The sequence below is a fragment of the Dasypus novemcinctus genome, chromosome 23 (genome assembly GCF_030445035.2).
Source record: "Dasypus novemcinctus isolate mDasNov1 chromosome 23, mDasNov1.1.hap2, whole genome shotgun sequence".
In the NCBI taxonomy this organism is placed as follows: Eukaryota; Metazoa; Chordata; class Mammalia; order Cingulata; family Dasypodidae; genus Dasypus; species Dasypus novemcinctus.
Window position 1 is genome coordinate 63,880,887 of NC_080695.1, and position 24,614 is coordinate 63,905,500.

General features: G+C 48.0%; 1 protein-coding gene across 6 annotated transcripts in view; it reads left to right on the forward strand.

The window, feature by feature from the left end:
• The window catches only part of GRIN2A (glutamate ionotropic receptor NMDA type subunit 2A), a 456,692-nt gene that overhangs the window by 208,924 nt on the left and 223,154 nt on the right, over positions 1-24,614 (forward strand). For all 6 annotated transcript variants that reach the window (XR_009183080.1, XR_009183081.1, XR_011647224.1 and 3 more), the window contains exon 4: positions 20,336-20,928. Coding sequence is in view for 2 of the 6 variants with exons in the window: in XM_012526023.4 (XP_012381477.1) it covers positions 20,336-20,928 (593 nt within the window). In the remaining 4 variants the exon portion in view is untranslated. The remainder of the gene's footprint in view (positions 1-20,335; positions 20,929-24,614) is intronic.

Sequence of the window (24,614 nt, forward strand, 5' to 3'; positions counted from 1 at the left end):
ACACACCTGGCTGTGCCAGGCAGGTAAAGGAGCTCTGGATTTGGAGCTCAGTCCCAGATCCACCAATTGCGAGTCGGTGTCCCTGGCAGGCTTCTGAACTCAGTTGCCCCTGAGTAACATTGGGGTACGGCACTGGGGGGCCCTAGCTGCCCCCAGCTGGGAAGAGGCCCATGGCGGAGAGCTCCACACAGGGCCCGAGTGACAGGCCAAGGGTATCCCCGGGGTGGAGGGAGTTGACGGAGAAGCAAAGGAGTGCTAATAAGGTAATTAACACCTTTCTCTGATTAGCAGTCAGGGAATTATTGAAAGGGATTAGATAGAAACTGTGAAAAGATCCCTGGGCAAAACAGAGTTGAGAGAAAGGTACCAGCCTGTTCTCTAAGTCTAAAGAAAAGCAAATATTGTAAGTGGCGAACTGGTCTCTTCTCACCCCTCACCCCAGTGGCTTTCTTTCAGACCCTTACACTTTGCTTCCTACCACAGGGCCTTTGCACATGAAGCTCCCTCTTTGTGAGAAGCACTCTCTTCTCTCCTCTTTGCCCAGTCAACCCGTACGTCAGTGTTTCTTCCTCAGGAAATCTCTGACCATCCAGTTCTATTGTGGTCTTTTTAGGCTCCATCACTTTTTCTTTGGAGCGCTGGCTCCACACCTGGTTTTGATCACCACCTGGTCCCTAGCCCTGAGCACAGTACCTGCTACAGAGATGAATAAACAGCAGGATGAAAGAATGAATGAATGAAAGTGGTGCTTGATGCCGGGCTCTTTGTGCAGTTCTGTGGAGTTGGTAAGGTGCTTTTTGTCGTTCTCTTGAGGAGAGGAAGTGACTTTTCCCAGACACACAGCTCAGAAGTGGTGGAGCCAGGACTGGCACAGAGCCCTTGAGAAATGGAATTTTTCTTTACCTTTGCTTTACATCTGGGCGGCTTGTTGGTAAAAGTAGAAGTGGGAAAAACTTAAAAATTGAAACAAGCCTAAAACAACAAAAATGAAAACAGATAACAAAATCTGAGGGAGTGGGTTCCGTTCAAACCCTCTGCTTGAGCGTCAGCTCCGTTTGAAGAAAGTCTACTTATTGCGCTTAAATCGCTGGCACGGGCTTTGGTGTTGACCCGGTAGCAGGCAGGAGTGGCTATGCACGCCCGTAGGGGTGGTTCTACATCCCGATCACCAGTTTTGGCATCAAAACCTCTCAAATACGAAGCAAGCAATTTTAAGGAATAACATGGAAATGCTGGTAGGAAACCAGCACCCAGCACCTTGCAGAGAATTTGTCAGCACTTGCACAAACACCTGGGCACTTCTGCTCGAAGGCCACGCAGCTTGCTAAGCTTCCTCGCTTGAAGCTGGGGAGGGGAAAGAGCCTGAATTATATGACTTCTTTAATGGTGTGTGACTCACTTGGGCAAGACTCCTAACCTCACTCAAAGCAAGCCAGGAAACCAAACCAAAACCCGAAACTGAATCGGGCCCCTACCATGGGTGGTTAGTAAAACAGAGTAAACCAGACAAAATAAAATATCTCCCGCAGTCCCTGCCTTCATGTCCTAGGGGAGGACACAGGAAAGAAACACATAAATAAGTGTTAATTAACCAGCACGGTAGGTGTTATGAAAATACAAAGAGGACTGTAGAGGAAAGGAAATTTTTGCCATCGAGGAGGTCCGGAAAGGCCTCTCTTAGAAAATGATGATGGAGCAATGATTTAAAGGATGAGCAGGAGTTAGACTGAGAAGAAGGAGCATTCCAAGAGAGAAGGCATAGCATATGCAAAGGCCCTGTGGTTGGCTCAAGGGGCTGAGAGATTATTGCTACTAAAGGGGAGAAATCATGGTGGCATGTGCTCCTGAGAAGAATCAGCAAATGTAGCCGGGGTCTGGCCCTACCGGGATCTGCCGGCTGAGCTGTGGTTTGTGGAGTTTGTCCTCAGAGCTATTTGACACTGAATGGTTAGTGTTGCGGTGGAGGGAAGCTTGAGCTACTGAGAGGGTGAAACCCTAGCCCTCTCCTTGACCTGGCTTCCTCTGGCCAGATGCCAGGAGGGTGGCTGATAGGTTTTACTGAGTGCCCACAGGGCGGCCATCAAACTCAGCCCCAAATGGGTAACCTGCAGAGTAAGTCCATAATGGCTCAGGCCAAGAGAAAGCACATGATCATAATCACTGTATGTATAATAGGGGTAGACAAACTCTAATGCTACTTGCTACAGATTTACCATTCACTGTCACGATGAGCAAACAGGACACTGGTCTGGAGAAAGGAAGAGCTCAACCACTGGGGAATTCTGGGCCTGGCCATTGCTGGACTCTCTTTATTGAAATATTTCACCCGAGTGTGGAGAGGATTTGCATGTTGGGCAGATGAAGTCATTAGAGCAGAAGGCTCTTAAAAAAAAAAAAAAAATATATATATATATATATATATATATATATATATATATATATATATATATAGAGAGAGAGAGAGAGAGAGAGAGAGAGAGAGAGAGAAAGGCAGACAGACAAAGAGAGAGAACCTGCTGTGGTGCCTCTGCTTTTTGAATTCGTGGACAGAAAGCTCTGCTTGGCAGGGACAATAAAGGAACGCAGAGAGTTGGGGATCTATTCCAGGACTGTCCAGTCACCATCTCACACAGCTTTAGCAAGAGAAGCAGGCTTTCAGCTTTAGTAACAAGCTCAGTGTTCAGTGCCTCCCTCTCTGCTTGCTCGCCCATTGAGTGTCTTGGGTTTTATTTTTTTATTATTTTATTTTATCATTTTATTGTATATAAGCTCTGCTTTCTCTGTCCTGTTCAAATGAGAGGGCTTTGGAAGAAACCCTCAAGGGGAGGCCCACAGAAAGACAACACAACGTGCAGGAGCTGGAAAGGGCCGCCATGCGATTCCAACCTGCCGGCCACGTGCTCTGACGCCCAGCCGCACTTCCTGTCTGTCCCCTGGGGAGCAGGCAGACTTAGGTTTTATGTTTTCTCTGCAAAGAAAAGGTGAATCACTAAGGAACCTCATTCTTCAAGACCGAAGGTACATTGCAAGCGTGCATTTTGGAATGCAAAAGAAAAACGTCCATCTTCCTTCAGCGTACCTGGAGTCATTTTAGGACATCCTGTGTTTTCTTGGATGGGTTTCTTTATCCAGCACAGGAGGAAGGACAGAAAGGATCTGGTGAATGGGAAAGAGAAGCCAGGTGGGGCAAAGGGTGGAGAGGAACGCCTGCCTCCGGCTGGAGCCCTAGTATCCACTGTGATTCTTCTCACTGCTTCTAAAATACCCTTGTGTTTGAGTAACCCTGTTACTCTGAGGTCTGGTTTCAACACCCCCCCCCACACACTCCCCATCCTGCTGAAGCTCCTCTGACACGCTCCCTGCTCCCTGTTCCTGCAGGAGCAACTGACCGCCTTCCACCCCTTGCCCCCTCCCTTGTCTCCAGCTCTGCTCCCCAAGCTTCTGAGACCTCCTTCTCTGCTTTCTCTTTGTGCCCCTCCTAGGTTCCTCCATGTCTCCTTTCTTGCCTTCTTTCCTTCTGCTATTCCATAGTTTCTAACGTCCCCCCAAGGCTCTCCAAGGCTCTCCCCTCTGCACACAGGACAGGAGACATCACCCAGAGCTGTCAACCATCGCCTGCAGATGGGTGGCTTCTACACCTTCAGCTCCAGCCCTAACCCAGCTCCTGATCTTCAGACCTGCCCATCTGCTTGCTGCCTGCTGGGCCCCCCTCATGGAGGTCTCAAAAGCAGTTAGCTCCAAGCTGGATGAACTGGATTCCCCATGCCTCACCCCCCTTCTCCTACTTACCGTCTTTCTCCCCGGGTCACGCATTTGTCCAGTGAGCATTTACTGAGCTGCTGCAGTGTTGGGGCAGTGCTGAGTGCCAGGGATACAGCTGCGAGGAAGATGCTCACCTGGCCAGGCCGTGACCCCCTCATCTGACACCCTAGGGCCCCCTGTAGACTGTTTGCCAGAGCCCCTGAGTCTCCTCCCTGCTATCAACTGACTCTCTTTTTTATTTCTGTTCCCACTGACCTGGAGCAGGCCGTTCCCCCTTTCCAGGGATGGCTGTGGGGGCTTCTCAACGTGCCCCCTGCCTCCAGTCCTGCCCTCCAAGCCCGTCTTCCCGCCATGCCAGGGGACGCTTCTGCAGGACACACTGTCACGTCACAGCTCTGCATGTCAACCCCAGAAAGCCTTAGCTACTTACCTGTGTCCCTATCTCCCTTTTCCCTCCCTCATCTTCCCTCTCTACCTTCTTTCTTCTCTCTCTTCTTGGCTGACTTCCTTTCTTCATTCCAACAACTCTTTGAATATCTTCAGTTCCATGAAGACCAGTACTGAGCTCCAACTGTTTGGAGGCAGCATGGTTTGCTTTTAAAACCTTGGGGCTCCTGCCACTCTCTTGCTCCCTTCTCATCTCCTTCCCTCCCCCTATCACGATGAGGTCCGGCTTCTCCCCTCTCCAGTCGTTCTGAAGCTCCCTGGTGCAAGAATACTCATACAAGACTCTGGTACGAGTATACTTGGCTTGCATCAATGAACAGCCAAACAAAGAAAAGGTCCCAGAGCTTAAACTCTAGCAGGGATAGTCAGAGAGGAAACAATAAGCAGGATAAGTTAAACAGGATTTAAAGGAGGTGTGTGCCATGCAGCTGGGTTCTGTGGTACTTAGGGTCATGAATGGCGGGATGGGGCTGTGCCCTTGGCCCTGCCTCCTTCCCAGCCCCAGCTTCCCGGCTTTCTGTTCTTTGCTTATGTTTCAGCAGCGCCACGCTGTTCACTCTCCCGTTCTGCCTGCGTCTGTGTCTTTGCACGCTTTCCTGGGTGTGATGCTCTCTCCATCGCTTTCTAGCTGGTATCCAGCACCTTCCACCTGGAAGCGGCTCAGGGACCCCCTGTTCTGAACCCTTACACGCCCTCCCTGGAAGGTCAGGTGCCCTCCTGGGTTCCTCCAGCACCTCCGCTTCCCTCGGCTGCGACTCTGAGTCCTGCTGGACTGTGTGCTCCCCGAGGGCAGGCTGAGCTCTGCTGCCCGCTCTGGGGTGGGTCCAGGAGGCCGGGGAGCGCCCCCAGCCCCTTCGTCTTCTCGTGGGTAAAGTGGGAAGAACAAAAGCCTTCCACCCGCTTCTTGCAGTTGCCACAAGCCTCGCAGTTTGTTAGAGGCTGGAGGGCCGGTGGGAGGGTGGTCATGCCAGGCTTCCTTTCCCTTCCGTCCTTGACCTCAGTGGACACACGCCTCCCCGAGGGCAGAGAGCAGCCCAGCGGACCTGGGCTCTCGGCCGAAGCCAGCACCAGGCCAGAGAGCCACCGCCTGGCCCAGGGCTGAGCGCGGACACAGGCGCACGGCCAGGGATGGCGGGTGTTTCCCTTTTCACACGATAACTGAGAGCCCTTCTCAGAGGTCTGACGTGCAATTTTCCCTTTTAACTCACTCTTCAGGAAAGCACTCAAACCATCAATTTTTCTGTTAAAATCCATCCCTTCCCACCCCTTGTTGATGTTTCTAATTCCTTCTGTGCTCAGAGTTCAAGGGTGATGGTGAACCCTGGTCGCATGAGCTCATTCTCTTCTGTGAGCATCCAGTGGGGCGTGGACAGGCTGGTCGGTTTATCATTCACTGGAGGGACTGAAAAACTGTTTGCCTTTTGACACACACACGAGCTGGGTGTTGCCCTGGTGAAGAGGCCAATGATGCTCTACAGTTCTCTGCTGGTCTCCAAGGGGATGAGTGAGAGATAGTAATAAATGGGGTGCTCTCCAGATGCGTGGCTCTCCCTAAGATATGGGGTGGGGCTGGTTAGCAGGCAGAACAGCGTGGTCAAGAAGAGCAGGGCAGACCAGCCACAGCCCTCCTCCTTCTCCCACTGCTGGGAGGAGGAAGCCGGCGTGACCAGCGCTGTGCTATGCACTGGGTGCTCCTTAGGCTGGGTGCGAATGTGCAGCGGGAGCCGCCACTGAGCGAAGGGGAGGGAGCAAGCAGGTTGAGCGTCGTCGGAGAGGAGGAACCGCGTGGTGAAGAGCAAGGCTGGGGGCCACTGGGTGGGATTGCAGGAATGCACTCATGATGACATGAGATGCTATGGAAATAGCGGCTGCCTGTGATAAATAACCATGTGCCAGCCATGTTTGTGCCTCTGGGCTCATCCGAGCCATAGACACAACAGCTTTTCCTCCTTCCAGCGGAGGAACCTGAGGCTTGACTATGCTCAAAGCCAGTAAGAGCTATTTGAACCCAGACCCACCTCATCCCAGGACCTGGCTCCCTGCACCGCCCAGGCCCCCTCCCAGAGCTGGCTGCGTCTTTGCTCCTGAAAAGCCAGTAGAGCTGCCCTCCTTGAGCACGTCCAGAAGGGGAAGGGGCAGGCCACTCGTCTGGCCTGGAGGAAGTTCTTGTCTTTGCCACTTGCGAGGTCAGGGCTGGGGTGAGAGGGACGCTGGCAAGGCTGCTGGGGGCTTCGGAGGTAAGATGTGGGGTCGCCAGGGCCGGCCGGTGGATGGCAGCTGAGCCCCCTCCTACACCCCAGGGACCTCCTCCTTCCACCTGGGTCCAGCACCTCAAGGACCACGAGGGCCAGGAGCTCCTGAGGGACCCCTCACCATAGCTGCAGGGCTGGGGGAACCAGAGAGAAGCATCCGGCCTCAGCTGCAGGCCCTGTTTGCTTATTCTTTAAGACATTGTTAAAAATCGTGATAAACGACTGCAGCCATCATCACCGCCACCCACTTCCAGAACTTTCTCAGTACCCCAAGTAGAAACCCCACACCCATTAAGGAGTCTCCACTCCCCCACTCCTCAGCCCCTGCCAGCCGCTAATCTGCTTTCGGCCTCTGTGGGTCTGCTCTACTGGTCATTTCACACACTTGGAATCAAGACGATAGGCGGCTTTTGTGTCTGGCTGGCTTTCGAGGCGTGGAGCGAGGGCTCGTAGAGAGCTGGGCTGGGGGGTGGGCCGGGCCCGGGGCACATTCCCTGTGCTCGTTAGAGCCCCGGTTCAGCGCCGGCAGCCACGGGGACATGGATTCTTGCTGGAATCGATTCTGTTCCCAGGTTTGGATAACAAGGACACGACTCAGCTGAGCCCATTTGGCTCCTGGGTCCCGGAGAGCAAGTAGCAAGAGTTGAGGTAACCAGGAAACCAGCCTGGGCTCAGAAAACATTTACATTTGTTTCTTGCCTCAGGTCATGGGAGTCTGCGTTTCAGGGAGACTCGGCCCCGGGATCCCAACACCCCCGCCTCACCCCCCCCCCCCCAATCCACAGAGCACCTCTCACTCCCCACCACTCACCCCCTTCCCAAATGCCATCTGTGTGTCCCTAACTCCGCCATTCACTCACTCATGCCTTCACGCTCTCTAACTTGGGCCTCCCTTCATTCATTCATTCATTCATTCATTCATTCATTCATTCTTACTTCCAGCAAATGTGTCTGAACCCCCATGTATCAGGAGTTGGACGGGTTTCTGTTACTTTGGAGATGAATTAGGATTAACCTAGTCCATGGAGACAGAGATTTAAATAGATCTTTAAGATACCTGGTGAGGAGAGCGTTCCTGGAGCTCAGTGGGGCAGGAGGGGAAGGGCGGTGGCGAGGAGGCGCAGCCGCTCTTCATTTCCCCCGGCGGCGCTGGCTTTTACCGGAGCCCCCGCTGCCCCGTCTGCAGGCCGCAGAGCCCCGCAGTGTGCCCCAGCCCCTCTGGGCAGCCGGCGCTCCCCTATGTCCACTTCACCGATGGGGAAGTGCAGGGGGAGGGGCGCTGTGCTGGGGGATGGCGGGTCCTCTCCCCGCTCGCCTCCTTCCTGGAGCTCCCTGCTTTTCCCAGGAGGGGAGACGCTCCCTCCGGGGTGGCCCCTCTCCCTGCCCTCCCACGCAGCACACTCTGACTCAGCCTCTTCCGAAGGTGCTTTGTTGGATCAGACGACAGAGACTGACAGGCTGTGACATGCCGCTGTCTCCCGCGGGAGGCCCGATGGAAACACAGCCGGGGTGAGGGCGTCGGGCAACAGATCCTCCTCTTACGTCACTGCGCTCGCTTCCCGGGCGCGGAGGCTGCAAGGCGCTTTGCAGCCAGGTCTCTAGGTTTGAATCTCTTCTCCACCGGGCCAGGAGCTTGGCCTTGGGACTTAACCTCTGCTGCTTTGCCCTTCAAAGCCTGGCCCAGGCGCCAGCATCCTCAGCCCCAGGAGGGAACTTGAGAGCCATCCCGCACCTGCTGAATCCCGATCTGAATTTTAGCGCTCCCCCCCCCCCCCCCCGGGGGGACTCGCGGACTCGTGAAGGCCTGAGAGGGACCACCCTATCGGCCTCAATTTCCTTTCCTGTTACGTGGGACTAGAAAGGTTAGCGTGAGCTGTCCATGGTCTGACGGCTTTCCACTGGGGTGACACATCGTCCTGATTTGCCCAGGACCATAGGCGGCCCTGGGCTGGGGGACTTTCAGTTTTAAAACTGGATGGGCGGGCAGAGGATTTGGCCCAAGGATTGGGCATCTGCCTACCATATGGGAGGTCTGTGGTTCAAACCCCGGGCCTCCTTGACCCGTGTGGAGCTGGCCCATGTGCAGTGCTGATGCGCGCAAGGAGTGCCCTGCCACGCAGGGGTGTCCCCCGCCGTAGGGGAGCCCCACGCGCAAGGAGTGCGCCCTGTAAGGAGAGCCGCCCAGTGCGAAAGAAAGTGCAGCCTGCCCAGGAATGGCGCCGCACACATGGAGAGCTGACACAACAAGAAGACGCAACAAAAAGAAACAGATTCCAGTTGCTGCTGACAAGAATATAAGCGGGCACAGAAGAACACACAGCGAATGGACACAGAGAGCAGACAACTCGGGGGGGGGGGGGGGAGGGAGGGGAGAGAAATAAATAAATCTTTAAAAACAAAAACAAACTGGATGGGCGGCCACCCTGCTCTGGGCACAGCGCCTGGCATACAGCCCGAACTCCCTTATGGGGTGGTGTCAGAGATGTCATTTTTAGGGAATTTAGGAAGCACGTGGGACAAGGCCACAGGGCTATGGTCCTGTATTTGCACGATTGCTGCGCTGGCGGGTTGCAGCATTTTGGCTTTTGTTGTCATCCTGGTTGACCTTTTCATGATTATAGCAACCGTATAACCCGAGCTCTCGTTACTGAGCTCTTGGTATGTTCTAGGAGCAGCCGGTGCATTATCATCATCACAGCCACCTCTTTGAAGTAGGGACTGAAATGCTCTCTAGTTAGCAACAAGAAAACTGAGCCTCAGGGATAGTAGTATTTTCCCAAGACCCTGAAACCTGCAAGAGGAAGAGCCAGCCAAGACTCGAGCCCACTGCCTCCTTGGCCTTTATCATTGTGCACGTGCAGACTTCCAAAGGGAGAAGCAATTTCCTCTGGAGGCTGCAGACTCAGAGCTGTCAGCACACATTTCTTAGACAGCAGTAGGGCATTTCTAAAGAGGATATTTCCTCTACAATAACTACCACCAGGGTCTGCCCCTAACCAGAATTATGGGGAAGCCTGAGGCTCTCCTTTTTCCAAAAATAAAGCTGCCTCCTTCAGTTCAGCAGAGGCCCCCCTATGAGTGACAGTCAGAGACAAAAACATAGTGCGCAGGACCTGTTTGCCTTTTCTCCTCCCTGGAACGACTTAATGACAAATGCTTATTATTGGTAGCAACTTGTCATCCCTTCCATCTGGGTCAGGGCAGCTGTGGTTGTCAAACCCTCTGAGAAGAAACCAATCTCAGCGGCATATTAAAGAACAACAAAAACAAAAATGAAGCAAGGATGAAGAGCTCCTGCCAGGCAGAGGGAGACATGTGGAGAGAGGCGGCCATCCCTGTGGATAAGAGGGACGAATGATGAAGGGAAAAACACCAGTCTGTAGTTTGAACTCTGATCTAAGTTTGGAAAGATGAATAGAGAATGAGTCACAATATTCTCCTTTTCTTTTCCTAGCCAAAGATGTATAGAAGTCTTTGGCTGCAACTAACAGAAAAATGAATTCAAAGTTGCTTAAGCAATGAAAGGCTTTACGGGGATATACAATTACAAATGCAGGTGGCTTCAGGTGTGGCTCGATCAAGGGGTTTAACAAGGATGTCAACTCTGTAGTTCTCCATGCTCCAGCTTTGCCTTTGGCTCTACTGGTGTCCTTCTCAGGTTCCATTTGTGAAAGGATAGCTGCCAGAAATTCTGGCTGAACATCCAAGTTTAAGTCTAAAAATAAGAATTTAAAAAAAATCTTTTTCATTAGCTTTCTTCACAGGTCTTAGGAGTCATTCTGATTGGGTCAGACTGGACAGGCTCCTACTCTTGAACTAATTGTTAACACTATGGGGAGTAGTTGGATTGACTGAGAGTGGAAAAAGAGTGGTTCCTCAGTGGAAGCTCGTGGTGCTATTATCAGTAAAAGAATGGAAGCTGGGTAGCCAGAGTAACAAACGTCCCTAGTGTGGCTCAAGGAGACCCTTGCTTTTTTAAGAAATGGGATCTGAAAAGAAAGGTACAGATGCACAAAGCAAGGCCTAGTCACGGTTGGGACTGTTGTATGAAAAATGCCCCTGTGTGTTCAGGATTATTAGCTCCTCAGAGACCTGACCTAGTGGTCTCTGATCAGGTAGGAATTCCCTCTGGCCTTGGTGGGAGCTGGGTTGCCTGTGCGAGAATGGCTGGACGTAGCACCAGCGATCCATAATCTCTAATAACTCTCTTTGGAAGACGCTCACCCGCAGGTTGACAGAGTACCGGCTGAGGCAGCCTGGACCTTCACTTTGAAATAAGGGCCTGAAGCTCAGCAGGCATCTCTTCTTGGCCAGTCTTGCTAATTACCTAGGTAGCTTGGGCTGATACAAAAGCAACAGCGGCGGTATGGTTCTGATTAATGTAGACTGTTGCAGAGGGAACAAGGAAACACATCTCTCCTCGCACACATGCCTTTTTTCCCTCCTGCATCACATCACTGGCTAGAAGGAGGGCTTGGCTATGGACGATGAACTGGGACAGGTCTGGAACGCCCAGGCAGATGTGAGCACTCCAGCCATGATATCTGAGGTTACCAGTTGACTAAATGATCTGGCCAAGAGTTATGTGCCTTACGTGGGCCACCTCTTGGCATAGACCAGCATCTCAGAGGGAAGAACAGGGTTGGCATACCTGACCTTCCAACATTCCCAAAGCGCTGGGTCTGCTCCCAGCTCCCCTGCTTGGACACATTAATGGTGCGTTCAGCAGAGGAATTGCTTGTGATAAAATGGAGCGGGAGATCAAGTCCAAAACCCTGACCGCAATACACGGGGTAGGCACTGACTGATCTGGCCTGTGTTTCCTCTCCTAACACATTCTCTCCTCACTCACTGTACTTCAGTCATCCTGGCTATTATTGCCTGAACCTACTTGCTGAGCCTCTTCCCAGCCTCGCACATTCTGCTTGGATGGTTCTTTCCCTAACCCTCAACCTAGCCACCTACCCAGACTTTATGGCTGACTCTCCCCTCATTTCTTTTTTATCAGCTCCAGAGTACCAGACCAGCTGATATAAAATGGTACTCTTCTCCACCCCAACCTGACACTCTATTACATCACCCGATTTCCCTGAAATTACTCTGCTTATTGATTCCATTCTTTCTTGACTATGCCCTCCCATTAGAATGTAAATTTCATAAAAACGAAGACCTTCACTTTGGTAGCTTCTATCTCTAGATGCACTTTCTTACAACAATGCCTGGCACATAGCCAGCATTTGCTAGATTTGTTGAACGGATGAAGGGCAATCAATAGATGAATGTTTCTTACTAGAGCTGTAGATCTGGCAGGTCCCTCAAACACATAAAGCACAGTGCTCCCTTCCTGCCCATGGGCAGCCTTGCAGACTCAGAAGGCTGGTCCCAGTTTATTCCAAACACAGTGGCCCAGCATCACGCAAAGCAGGGAGGAGGACTCCAAGGGTCGTGGTGCTCTGTCCTTAGGAATTCTCTGTCCTGAGAGACAGACAGGATGCATACCTCTCAGACAACTGGACAACCACATGTGATCCAGGGCTGAGGGGTGTGTTGTGAAAACAAACTATTGGACAGCTAAGATGGGGAAGCCTGGGGAGGAAATGGAGGCACTAGCAGTAGTCCTTGGTGGATGTGGGACTTGGCAGTCAAGGCTGCCATCTTCACCACCCTTGGCACCAACTCAGCCCGACTGAGCCCTTCCTATGTGCTGGCTGCTTTCACCCTAAGCACAGCAGCCCTTTAAGGTGGTCTCCATCATTACCACCCCATTTTACAGATGGAAACTGAGGCTTTGGTTAAATAACTCACCTACAGTAAGAGATGGATCCCAGGCAGGTTTTCTGCAATGCTGCAGCCTCCTCCTGGTGAGTTTTTTGTAGAAAAGACTTCACACACGGTGGCATCATGCTGCAGCTAAAAGAGCACCAAATTAGGAGTCAAGGCCAGGTGTTTCTTCCTGTTCTGCTACTGACTTATGTGAAATTTGGAGCAACTCATCCTTTACTCTGACACCATTTCCCCAGCCAGAAACTAGAGAAGTTGGCCTTAGTGGTTCCTAGGTCTTGCTGCACATCAGAATATTCCGGTCTCCTCAACTGGCAATGGTGAAGAGCCTGGCAGTCCCCAGGTGAACTGGTACAGAGTTGTATACTGTATACTTCAAGCTGTATATTTCAGTTGTATACTGAAGTCTTAGAGTAGTGTTTTCAACCCTGGCTATACATTAGAACCACCTGTAAATTAGAAAGGAATGAAAATTATCCTGGGTCCTGTGCCAAGAATTGACATCTTTGAGGGTGAGACTAGAGTGGGAGAGGGAGTCATCAATTTTTAAGTTTAGAGATTATTGAGCTCTTGAAATGTGGTTAGTGTGACAGAAACTGAATTTTGTATTTAATGCTTTAAATTTAAATAGCCTCATGTGGCAAGTGACTGCTGTATTGTAAGAGCAGGCTGGGGTGAGAGTGGGGCTTGTTAGGCCAATCCGTAGAACTCTTCTATGTAACTATCTTAGCTAATACTCACCCCTCCAGTCCCATCACGTGTTCAGCTGAGAGGCTGGTGCAGATTCCGAGTCAAGCCAGGTGCTCCTCTCCTTGTCTCTGAATGGTAGCTCTTCAGCCACACTGGACAGGACCCTAGCCGGGAACCCAAGAGTCACCAGAGCCTTCTGGTTGAACTTCTCATTTGAGGATAGAGTTGCAGAGAGCAAAGTGCTGTCAGGTTATTTTTTAAAAATATGCTAGTGGAGTTGATGGACTGGGGCAAATAGGAAGGCTTTCTTTGATTTTCCTGCCAAAGGACACATTACTTGGCTTTATTAATTTGCCACCAGTTTAGGGAGTACTTGACTCTCCAATAGATACTGAGACTCAAATGCTTGAGCCAGAGGGGATGGGGCTGTTGGGTACTTCCACGTCATCCTGAATATGTTAGGAACTACTGAAGAAATTGAAGCAGGGTGTACCATGGCCCAATTTAAATTTTAGAAAGATATTCCAGTGGCCATGGGGGGTGGGCATGACTGGAGGGAGTGGTTCCAGACAGGGATCTCCCTCTGCAGTTTAAGAGAGGGATGCCTAGGGTCTGAATGTGAACAAGTAATAGCAAGAGAAAAAAGAAATAAGCCTGTTCGGTGAGGAAGAAGTAAAGGATGTCTTTAAGCTGGGGTGGTGATTAACTGAGGTACTAAATGGGATGAGCTACCTTCTTATTTACTGAGAGGAGCAAAATGCAGGATAGAATGGAACTCATAAAATGGTCCAATGAGTAAAGGTTGCTTGAAATGGAATTCTTTGTTTGTGAGAAATGTGCTTTCAGGAAATAGTACCTGTGTATAATTTCCTTTCCCAGCTCTGGTCTCCTCCATAAACTGATTGTCAATTACACATGGGATCAATGATGTTGGGTTCTCATTTCTGGGGAATTTTCTCTTCTGGTCGGGTGCCTTAAGAGAGATCACTTGGGGGGTTATTTAACACATACAAACACTTTTGTCCTGTATACCTGGTAGCAATATTTCCTACTAGTTACACACCCAGATCCTGGATTCAGATGATGTGAGTGTAAATCTTGTATCTATCACCCACTAGTTGTATACATTTGGACAGGTAGTATTCTCTGAGCCTGAGTTTTTTCATCGGTAATTCAGAGATAACAGTAAGACTTAATACTATGTGCTATATAGTACTACATATTTGGCATGCCCAATAAATGGTAGCTACAATGATTGGCATGATGAGGAGAAAGAAGAGGGGGAGAAGGAAGAAAATGAATGGACGTGGTGATGATGGCTGATGATGCTGATAAGGGTGGATGACTGATAATGGAGGAGGAGGATGATAGTGGGTGATGATTGATGGTGGTGGTGGTGATGGCGAATGATGATGATGGTGGTAGTGGTGGTGGATGATGATGATGATGATGGTGGTGGTGGTGGTGGATGTGGATGGTGGACGATGATGATGAAGTTGCTGATGGTGGATGATGATAATAGTGGACGAGTTAAAACTTTGTGAATGGGAAATGAAAGTTGATAATAGACTCTATTAAACATCAGATCTTGGTACCCATGGAATCAGGCTGGGGCTCAGTCAATGCTGAAATATTCTAGAACACTAGATAGGGAAAGAAAAGACCTCTGTTATGGTGGGCCTGAAATACAGAGTCTAGGACAAGACAACCAAAATCCCATACCTCAGTGCCTCCCTCACCCCATGTTTAAAACAGTTTGTTCTGTCTTCTGCAGAGCAGTGAGCATGGGGAGAGAACTGCTTTTGCTTCAGAACCCAAGTGGGTGTTTGAAATCTGTTCCATCTCCCCCGGCTGCACACTGCTAAGGATGCGGGTGCCAGAGGTGGTCAGAGACTGATCTGTAGAATCCCAAAAGCACAGGCTGAGCGATGCCAGGAAATGAGTGCAGGGGAGTTGGTCTCTACAATCAAGTCAGGCACAGGGAAGAATGTTGAGGGTTTAAAGAAGGGGCCATTTGGCACATGAGACTCCAGACCCTGGAATTGTGGTCAAATTCCCTGTTACCTTCTGCTAATCCATAAAACGACCTTCCAAAAACACAAGGCTAATCTTGACCATCTTCAGTGCCTCTGCTGTACATTTTCTCACTTCCGTCCTGCGAGGGGTGTATGATACCTTTGGCTCATGATGAGTTTTGAAGTTTAAGTTTCAAATGCCAATGGAAATGAAAGTGGTGTCAGGTAAAGGTGTGAGGTCCATGGTGTTAGTGATGGTTTCTCTCCAAAGCATGAATCCATCACTGTTAAGGAAGGCAGTTCATTCTTGGAGACTTCTTGGGGTCAGAATGAACAGGCTCATTTGTAGGGAGTAGGTGGGTGGAGGGTAAAACTAGCATTCCAATGGATCAGGAGATACTAGTTTCTGATCTAAGGATCTCTTTGGCATCTTGTGGTGTACATGAAAGAAAGACTGCATGCATGGAAGGAAGAGTCTAAACTGGTTGCCAGCAGGCATGGATAGCTGAGACTCTTATTCCTACCATTGAATCTCATTCTCACAGCAACCCCATAGGATGGTGGTTATCATTCCCATTTTATAGGTGGAGATACTCAGTCCCAGGAAGGTTAAATACTTACCTAGAGTTGCATGGCTATTAAGTGAAAAACCAGGATTTGAACTCAGGTCGAATAAATCTGAGAGCCCATGCTCTTTCCACCATAAAGCCTGACTGGTAAGCACATAGCAGTAGGCTAAGGTGTCTTGACTTAGTACAATAGAGCCATTGGTGTGGATGGTTAAAGCAGTGCTTTAGGAATTTCAAACAGGCAGCCATAAACACAGTGAGCTGTTGAGCTGCTCCAGTCTAGAGTGTGAATTTGAGGGTAGCATAAGCTTCCAATGTGAGATACTGGGGTGCCCTGCCTCAATGGGGGAAATAATAGTGGCTTACACTTGTTGAGCAGTTGACGTGTGATGGGTACTGCACTAGATGCAGTTAGTCAGGGTGCTCATTTAATTGTCACCACTTGATGACGGTGCTGTCATTGGCAACAGGGTAGTGCAGGGTAAAAAGTCAGACAAACCTGGTTGACTGACTTTTGACCTGTTCCATCATTTGTAAAGTGGGGTTAATACTAGTGCCAACCAAAGAGGCTGGTTGGGAGGAATCCCATGAGTTAGTATGTGGAAGGCATTGAGCTGTGTGCCTCACACAGGACATCCTCAAGGGGCTCAGTTATCAGTGTAATTATCACCATCCCATCCCCATTTTACAGATGAGGAAACTGAGAGCTGGAGAGGTTGAATGATTTTTCCCAAGGCCACACAATTAGGATTGGAACCTGACCAATCTGATCCATCCTGGGAGGAAAGTTTATGAGGATCAAAAAACATCAATCAGGAGAGATTATTCTTGCACCAAAGGATCGCAAGGCACAGGGGTGGGATGACACAAAGCATGGTCTGGCACATGCTCATTCCCAGACAGCCTATGCTGAGCTGCCTCTGGGCCGATGACCTGCTAGGAGATAATCTTTCTCCTTCATGAAGCTCACAGTACAGCCACACCATCATCTATACATGGAGAGCCAGGTAAGGTTCTCTTTGCTTATAGCTCTGCTCTGTGCATGAAGTTTCTTGTGGATACGATGATGGAGCCTACTGCATAGAGCTTTGGGCGAGGATGCTAAGGCTTCCCAAATGCCACCAAGCACAGGATTTGACATTCCTGATCCCCACCTGCTCCATGCACCAATACCAATTGTCCCAAGAAAGTAATTGTATGCAGGAGGTTGTCTCACAGGTCCTTTTCACTGGGTTCCAACCCTGCCCTTAGCATGTTTCCTGTTGAAAACTTTCTCCTTTCCACGTGTGCTCAGTGCTAGAGGATGAGGATCCCATTGCCTTTTGCAGCCATAATATAGCTCCAGTGATAGGTTTCTCCATCTTTGTTCCAGGGAAATGATTACATTTCTTTTGGAATTAAGTTTGGAAGTTTTCAGCTTCACCTGAAGAGGTGCCTGACCCAGTAGGAAGTTGACTAATGAAACTGCCTTGTTAGTTTGTTTGGTTGGTTGGCTGAAACATGGACCAAAATGTGGCCTACCGTAAATGAAGTTGAAATACCAGAACTGCTTTCGTATACTGGAAAGGAAGGGAGCCAAAGGCTTAGAGAGATTGGAATATGAGAGTGGATTTATTATGTAAGACCTGCTCACCCACCTTAGGAGGGTCCAGAGGACACACCTTTCACCAAGACGGTAAGATATAAATTTGTGAGGGGAGACCTAGCATCCTTGAAGGGCTGTGTGGTTGTTCTTCTCTGTAGGTCCCAGAAATTATAGTGGGAACTCTTGCCACTGAACTGGAATCCTTAGATACAATGGGAATTGGGTCTCATTTAATTGCCAAAGATAAGGTGGGTATGGCTACTGTAGTGGACCACAGAGTCAGAGCAGTAAACAGAATAGACTGACTTGCAGAGACCTATGCTGTTGGCTATTTGGTCATGGGACACCTATTAATAGAAATGAAATAGATGGGTAGTCTACTAAATTCTTAGTTGATGTGAATAAGTGGAAGAGTTTTAGGTCAAGGGAACAGAAGTCTAACTTGAATCACCAAAACAGGGAGTCACAATCAGTTCCCAGACATGAGCCAGTTTTCAGACCCAGAACACTTTGAGTGAAGGGGAGGGTGATTCTCTTGAGGAAGGACCCTGCTCACTGCCAAAAATTTATACTGTTACTGTTTCCCCAAAGGGACCTATGGACTTTTATCAGGGTGACTGGCACTGGGGGAAAGGGACTTTTCAGGGATTACTGGATGCTGTCTCAGAACTGACAGTAATTCCAGGAGACCCAAAACATCACCATGGCCCAATAGTCAGAATAAGGGCTTATTCTGGCAATCAATGGAGGTTTAGCTCAGGCACATATCACAGTGGATCAGTGGGTCCCTGAGCCCATTCTGTGGTTATTCCCCAGTTTCGGGTCCATAACTGGCAGAATCTCCACATAGGGACACTTCTGTGCCATCTCGTGTTGGTGGGTCCTTAAGTTGTTGTTGTTGTTTTCTTTTGGTGTTTATTGAGGTCCTGTGAGCAGCTGTTGAGGCTTATAGAACTTTTATAATCTTTCTCTTATCAATAAAGGAAACACCAAGTTCTATTTTGGGCATTGGGAGGAAGAGTGGTCCTTCATGGCAAATAGGGCAATGATGTTGAAAGGTTTTATTTTCTGGCTATGACATTCAAGAACTATACAAAATACAAGTGAATTCTCCCCTTTTACTTTCTATTTAAACAGGAACATTCTTAGCTTTCATTTGTACATCCATTCTTTCATACATTCTCTCATCATCCATTTATCAAGCTGTCACGTGCCAAATCTTCTGCCAGATTCTGGGGACACAGAGGTGAGGACAACAAAATCTTTGCCCTTGAGGAGTTAACAGTCTTGTTGAGGCATGATTTAAAATGATTAATCAATCTCAGAATATTGGATTTCTCCAAAAGCTACTGTAGGGAAAAAGACAATTATCCAAAATCTTTAAGTGTGTTTCCAACTTTAATTGATTTAATTAGGTAAAAGTCATAGAACTGAAATGTTGGAAGAGGCCCAGAAGAGATTTATTCCTGCTTCTCTTTGCCTGCAGGCCATACTACACTAAAATTATCCCCAAAACCAAGGCACTTCAAAAAAGAGTAGTATTTCAAAGAACTATAGCTTTTGGCCCATTCAGATAAAATGTTCTATTCAGTGAGCACTCATAGGAAAAATGATGTAGACTTGTTGAAAGAGTTGACAGGCATAGCTACAAGTATTGTCCTGAAAGACATCAATGGACTCACCCATTCTGAACACACACACACATTTGTAGAGGAATCCCTTAATTTGCGCTAATGGGGCCATGGTGAATGCACATGGTAAATACAGAATGCAAATGCTGTAATGTGATAAGGACCCTCTGAGAATTCTTCCAGTTCCCAGAAAAAACAAATCTCAGCATTTGTCAAATCCTGTTTTGCTGTAACATGGAGGCATACCTTCTGTTGAGTTGGCATTTTTGCATCCCACCAGTCAGTTATTAGCATGGTTTAAGCATCTTCTCTATGCAGACCTTCAAAATAATCCCAAGAAGGCTGTAGTTGCATGTTGGAAAGGAGGCTGAATGTGTGGTTACAGAGGCTGAGTTCAGATACTTAAGAGTCATGTGACCATTACGAGCTTCATCGTTCCTGACAGTAACACCACCTTCCTAGGATTGTTGTGGGGATTCAATAAGTTAAGGCATGTGAGGATAGTTTGTAAATTGTACAACTGTATGCATCTCTTGCATTTTCTAAGTGGAAATTTGTTGTCATGGTCATAGACATGTTAAGATATCAGGACTATTAGAGATTCTTTAGCCCAACATAGTTACCATGTCACTTTCCAGTGTAAGAACCTTCAGTGATTCCCCTTTATGCTCAGAATAAAGTCCTAGTTCTGTACATAACCCCTAGGGCCCTACACAAGAGGTTCCTGCCAATGTCTTCCACATCATCTTGTCTCTATGCTTCATAAGCATAACGCAGGTATCTCCAGGTCAGATGTCTCCTCAGGGGTCCTCCAACTGTAATACCCACCATTTCCCATTTTCCTCACGTGGACACTCCTTCAACATTTCCTGATTTATCTCTCACCCCAGTCCATGGAAGCTCCTTTTCCTCAAGTTCCCATCAGACCCAAGTCAGCTTCTACTGTATTAAATCCCAAAGTCTAAAACATTATTGGCACATAGGTGTTCAATGAATATTTCTTGATGGAACACCTGGATGTTTGCATAAAATTTATTATGCTTTGTATTTTACAGGTGTCTTGGGTTCAGTTAACAGAAACCCTGCTCAAATTGACTTCAGTAGACATAGGAACTTATTGGTTCACATACCTAAGCAGTTCAGGGTAAATGTCTTCAGATATGGGAGACTCCAGGTACTTCCATGGTGTCACCAGGATTCTGTCTCCATTTCCTGATACCGTTTTGGATTCTGCTTCCTTCATTTTCAGGCCATGATGCCAAGGGTCAGGTAGGATATGTTGTATTGAAACCACATGGACTCCAAGTGGGAGATGGAATGAAACAGGAAACCAATGAGAATAGATGATGGGCAGGCAAAAATAACAGATATCCTTCCCTTTACCCGACTGTGAGCTCCTGAGTACAGGGGCTGCTCTCATCTCTGCATTTCTACTGTCTGTCCCCATAGTAGATGATCAGAAATTATTTGCAAATGAATAGATGTGTGATGTATTTTCCCTAAATTCTAGGAAGAAGCTCCTTTAAGCCCATAAAGACAGATGGTCATAAATAAACTGCCTTCTGCCTCATACTCTGCTTGCTTTCTTTTTACCTGCTGGCAGGATCCAACGTCTACCTTCTTCCAATTTGGAGCATCCATCCAGCAACAAGCTACGGTCATGCTGAAGATCATGCAGGATTATGACTGGCATGTCTTCTCCCTGGTGACCACCATCTTCCCTGGCTACAGGGACTTCATCAGTTTCATCAAAACCACAGTGGACAACAGCTTTGTTGGCTGGGACATGCAGAACGTGATCACATTGGACACTTCCTTTGAGGATGCAAAGACACAAGTCCAGTTGAAGAAGATCCACTCTTCCGTCATCTTGCTCTACTGTTCCAAAGATGAGGCTGTCCTCATCCTGAGTGAGGCCCGCTCCCTTGGCCTTACCGGGTATGATTTCTTCTGGATTGTCCCCAGCTTGGTCTCCGGGAATACGGAGCTCATCCCCAAGGAGTTTCCATCAGGACTCATTTCTGTCTCCTATGATGACTGGGACTACAGCCTGGAGGCACGAGTGAGGGATGGCCTCGGCATCCTCACCACTGCTGCATCTTCCATGTTGGAGAAGCATTCCTATATTCCCGAGGCCAAGGCCAGCTGCTACGGGCAGACAGAGAAGCCAGAGGCCCCGCTGCACACTTTGCACCAGTAAGAGAGGGCTCTGTGTCTCCCAATGTGGGCTCAGAGTATTTCTGTTTGTTTGTTTTTTCCTATAACATGAGCAGAAATGAGGAGAGTGTGTATGTATTTAGGGGATTTTTGTTTGATTTTTATTCTCCTCATCTCTCCTTTTGTTTTTAAGATAAGTAACATCATACTATAACTGTTTTCTGCAGCTTACTATTTTTACTCCATGATATGTCTTGGGAACTTATACTTGAGATATATATATGTATCTGAACTATATTCTTTGTAATGTACACATCAAATTCCTCGATATGGATATACCATGATTTATTTATCCAATCCATATAATGATAGGAATTTAGGTTATCTCTGTTTTTTTTCCCATTACAAGCTAAGAAAGTGGAATTTGGGGTTCACAGGGTATGTGCATTTTAAAATGTGTCTGTCAGATTGTCCTACAAAGTAGCTATGCCAATTTCTGCTCACACCAGTCGTTTATGAAAGTACTCATCTTTCCATGTTCAACATACTACACTTTGGGAAAACTCCAAACAGTGGTGCTTCATTTACAAAGCTTGACTTTGTAACTGAATTTTTCCCCATCATATACCCTATGTAGGTCATTGAAAATCTTGGCAGACTTCACCTTTAAAGTTGCATCATATTCCATTATATGGTGGAATCTTAATTTATTTAGTTACTCCCATCTCGACAGACATTTAAGTCTTATGTTTCTGAGAACTGGCATTGCTCCTGTGGGCCATCGTTATGCCTCAGCTGTTGGGACTTAGAATCATCCATCCCCCCCAGCCCACCCCTGCACACGTATTCCTTGTTTTCCTGGATGTTCGCTGATGCAATTGGGCTCAGTCCTCAGATAATGAGCAGAGTGCCCTGAGATCAAGGGCTGGGCTCTGGACTTGCTCTTAGCCCTTCAAAGTTTGTCGCCTCCTTTCTATAGGGCTTGGACAATCTCTTTCCCTTTCTGAGTCTCAGCTGTTCCTTGTGAAATGGTGATGCTGGTGCTTCCCTCCTCGGCAGTGGCTCCTAAACTTCAGCGTGTGTGGAGTCCCCGGGAGGGCTTGCTACCAGGATGGGGCCCCAAGCTAAGAGTTTCTAATTCAGTGGATCTGGGCGGGACCCAAGGCACTGCAATTCCTGGGTGATGCTGCTGATCTGGGGACCAGACTTTGAGTACCGATGCTCCAAGGGTTGTTGTTTTAAATGAGGTGATGCATGAAAAGTGCTGCTTAGCACTGTGCTGGGTACCCAGTAATTATTTGGTAGCAGTCAGTGAAGATGTTGTTCGTCATTAGAAATTACAGGCAGCAGACCAGGCAGGCTAATTGTCATCAACGTGCCACATCACTCTAAAATGGCTCCAGAAGGTTTTAGGACTTTAAGTCTGCTACAGTTTGGGGATGCTCTCTGGACTGGGGTTGGAGGGGTGTGTGTGTGTGCGCGCGTGCTGGGGCAGACAGATTATACCTCCTTACAATTAATATACACCTGAAAAAACAAACACTTGGATTCTTAAGAAATCATGTTCCTTTGAAATTTTCCCTTCCCTTCTCCTCTTTAACAATCCTGTTTCTATTTTGCCACTTTCAGCATTTTAAATAATTGTTCAAACACCAGGAAGGATTGCAGATAAATCAGTATGAGACAAAAGGAGCCTCTTACAGAGGCAGCGTTGCTGCCAACCCAAAGACAAGGGCTGGGATAATGAATTCTTACTCACCATAATAAGATGTGCCCTGCAGCTGGAATGTTCAGAAATGTGTAATTTTGATGGGAACACAACCCAATTTTGGGGCAATTGAAATCTAACATATACATATACAGGAAAAAGAATTTGAGAGGGGTAATTGGCGAGACATTCAGCTCTCTTTCCAGTGGCCATCCAGGATTCCATCCTTAAAAAAGTCCTGCTACTGCGAAGGGCTGTTGTGCTACTTCCTGAGGTTATGCACTTGAATGCAGCAATTTTGTAAATGACACTTCAGCCCCAGAGAGCAATGCACCCGTGCCTGGCGTTTAAGGGAACCTTTCTCCATTCCTGGAGGACGGGTGGTTCTCACCCAGTGAGCAAGGATGGAAAACGGCCCAAGGAATCTCAACCACACTTCACCAGCGTTCTTTAAACTCACCCCAGGAAAGAGGGCACCCTGCCAGCCTGCCCTTGACTGGGAGCTGGGAAAAGCCCAAAGGAAGCAGTTCTAATACAAGGGTTCGGGGCACTCTATCTTTCTGTCTTTCCATCCACCCCTTCTTTCAGACAGCAACCCTGTGCTGGCCTCTGGAGCACAGAGATGGATTTAGATATCACTTCTCTTATCAAAGAAGGCACAGTCTAAAGAGGATGGAGGAATTTATCTAAAGACAAGCTCAGGTAATAGGAACTCTTTTTTTTTTTTTTTTAATACTGAAAAACAAAATAGTACAGGCAAGTGCAGAGTCTGAAAAAAAATACCCAACCCAGTACTCCCCATAGAAAACAAAGGTTAACATATCATAGTTGTTTTACAATTTTTGAAGAAAGAAAAGTTGGCTGATAATGTAGCACCCTGACTATACATCTTCCTGGTGCCCCTTTCTCCCTTTCTCTCTATGGGCAGGCAGAGCACTGGGAGGTGTCTATATGAATGCAAACCCATGCATGTGTTTTTGTCCTTTCAATGTATATATATACATGAGACCATAGACCAACACATAATGCCTCCAGATGTTTTTAATACACACAAATAGTATCCTCATAAATTAGCATTTGTTTTTTCTCATCCTTATGTTCTCAAGATTGACCGATAAAGATGCATAGAATTTGAGTTCGCTCATCTGAGCTGTTGTTTTCTATTCTGTTGTATAAATGTTGAATCTTTTTTATTTAACCATCCCCTTTTGATGGGCATTTAGTTATTGACAATAATGGATCTTCAGTTGGGTAACCGAAGGCAGAGAACAGATGTAACTGCAAGCTGAGCAGGACCCATCAGCTTGTTCAATACAAACCCAGGACTCTAGAGTTTAGGGTTCTCACTTCAAACTTTAAGAAGTTACATTTTAAGCTGCCTAAAAAGGTCATATTTTCAAAACATCCAGTAAACTTATGGACATCCAGGATTCGTCTTTGGTCAGTGGAGCATGACACCTTGGAGCCAGCCACACCTGTCCCTTGGTGTCCCCCATGGACTTTCCCTGTGTCCTTGTGCCTGAGCTGTGGAAGCAGGATCTTGTGAAAATGACATTTTGCTGATGGTGCTGGAAGTGGCACCAAAATCTGCTGGCCAGGAATGGTATGTTAATGACCTTACCTGGACCAGTTTCCATCCCTCACATTTCAGAAAAAAAAAAAAAAGAGTGGGGGAGAGGGAACCCTGTTCTTTACATTTAATATTCCTGGTTTTACAGACGGCACTTTGAAAAGAACAGTCAGCATTTTCCAAAGTTCAAAAATAGCCCAGCCATGTTATGCAACCTCCTCCTTGCTGCTGCAGAGTTATTAAACATCTGTTCCTTCACCAAGCACAGAGCGTATCTGGGTAACTCCTGGGACTGTGGAGGTAAACCATTACCTGCTTTGCTGATGTGGAACCCAGGATGTTGTAAGTAGCCAGGGCCTCCGCGAGGAGCTCCATGTGGCATCCTGGTTAAGACGGTGTGCTCTGGGGTCAGACCACCTGGGTTCGAATCCCTGATCTGCCCTTTTC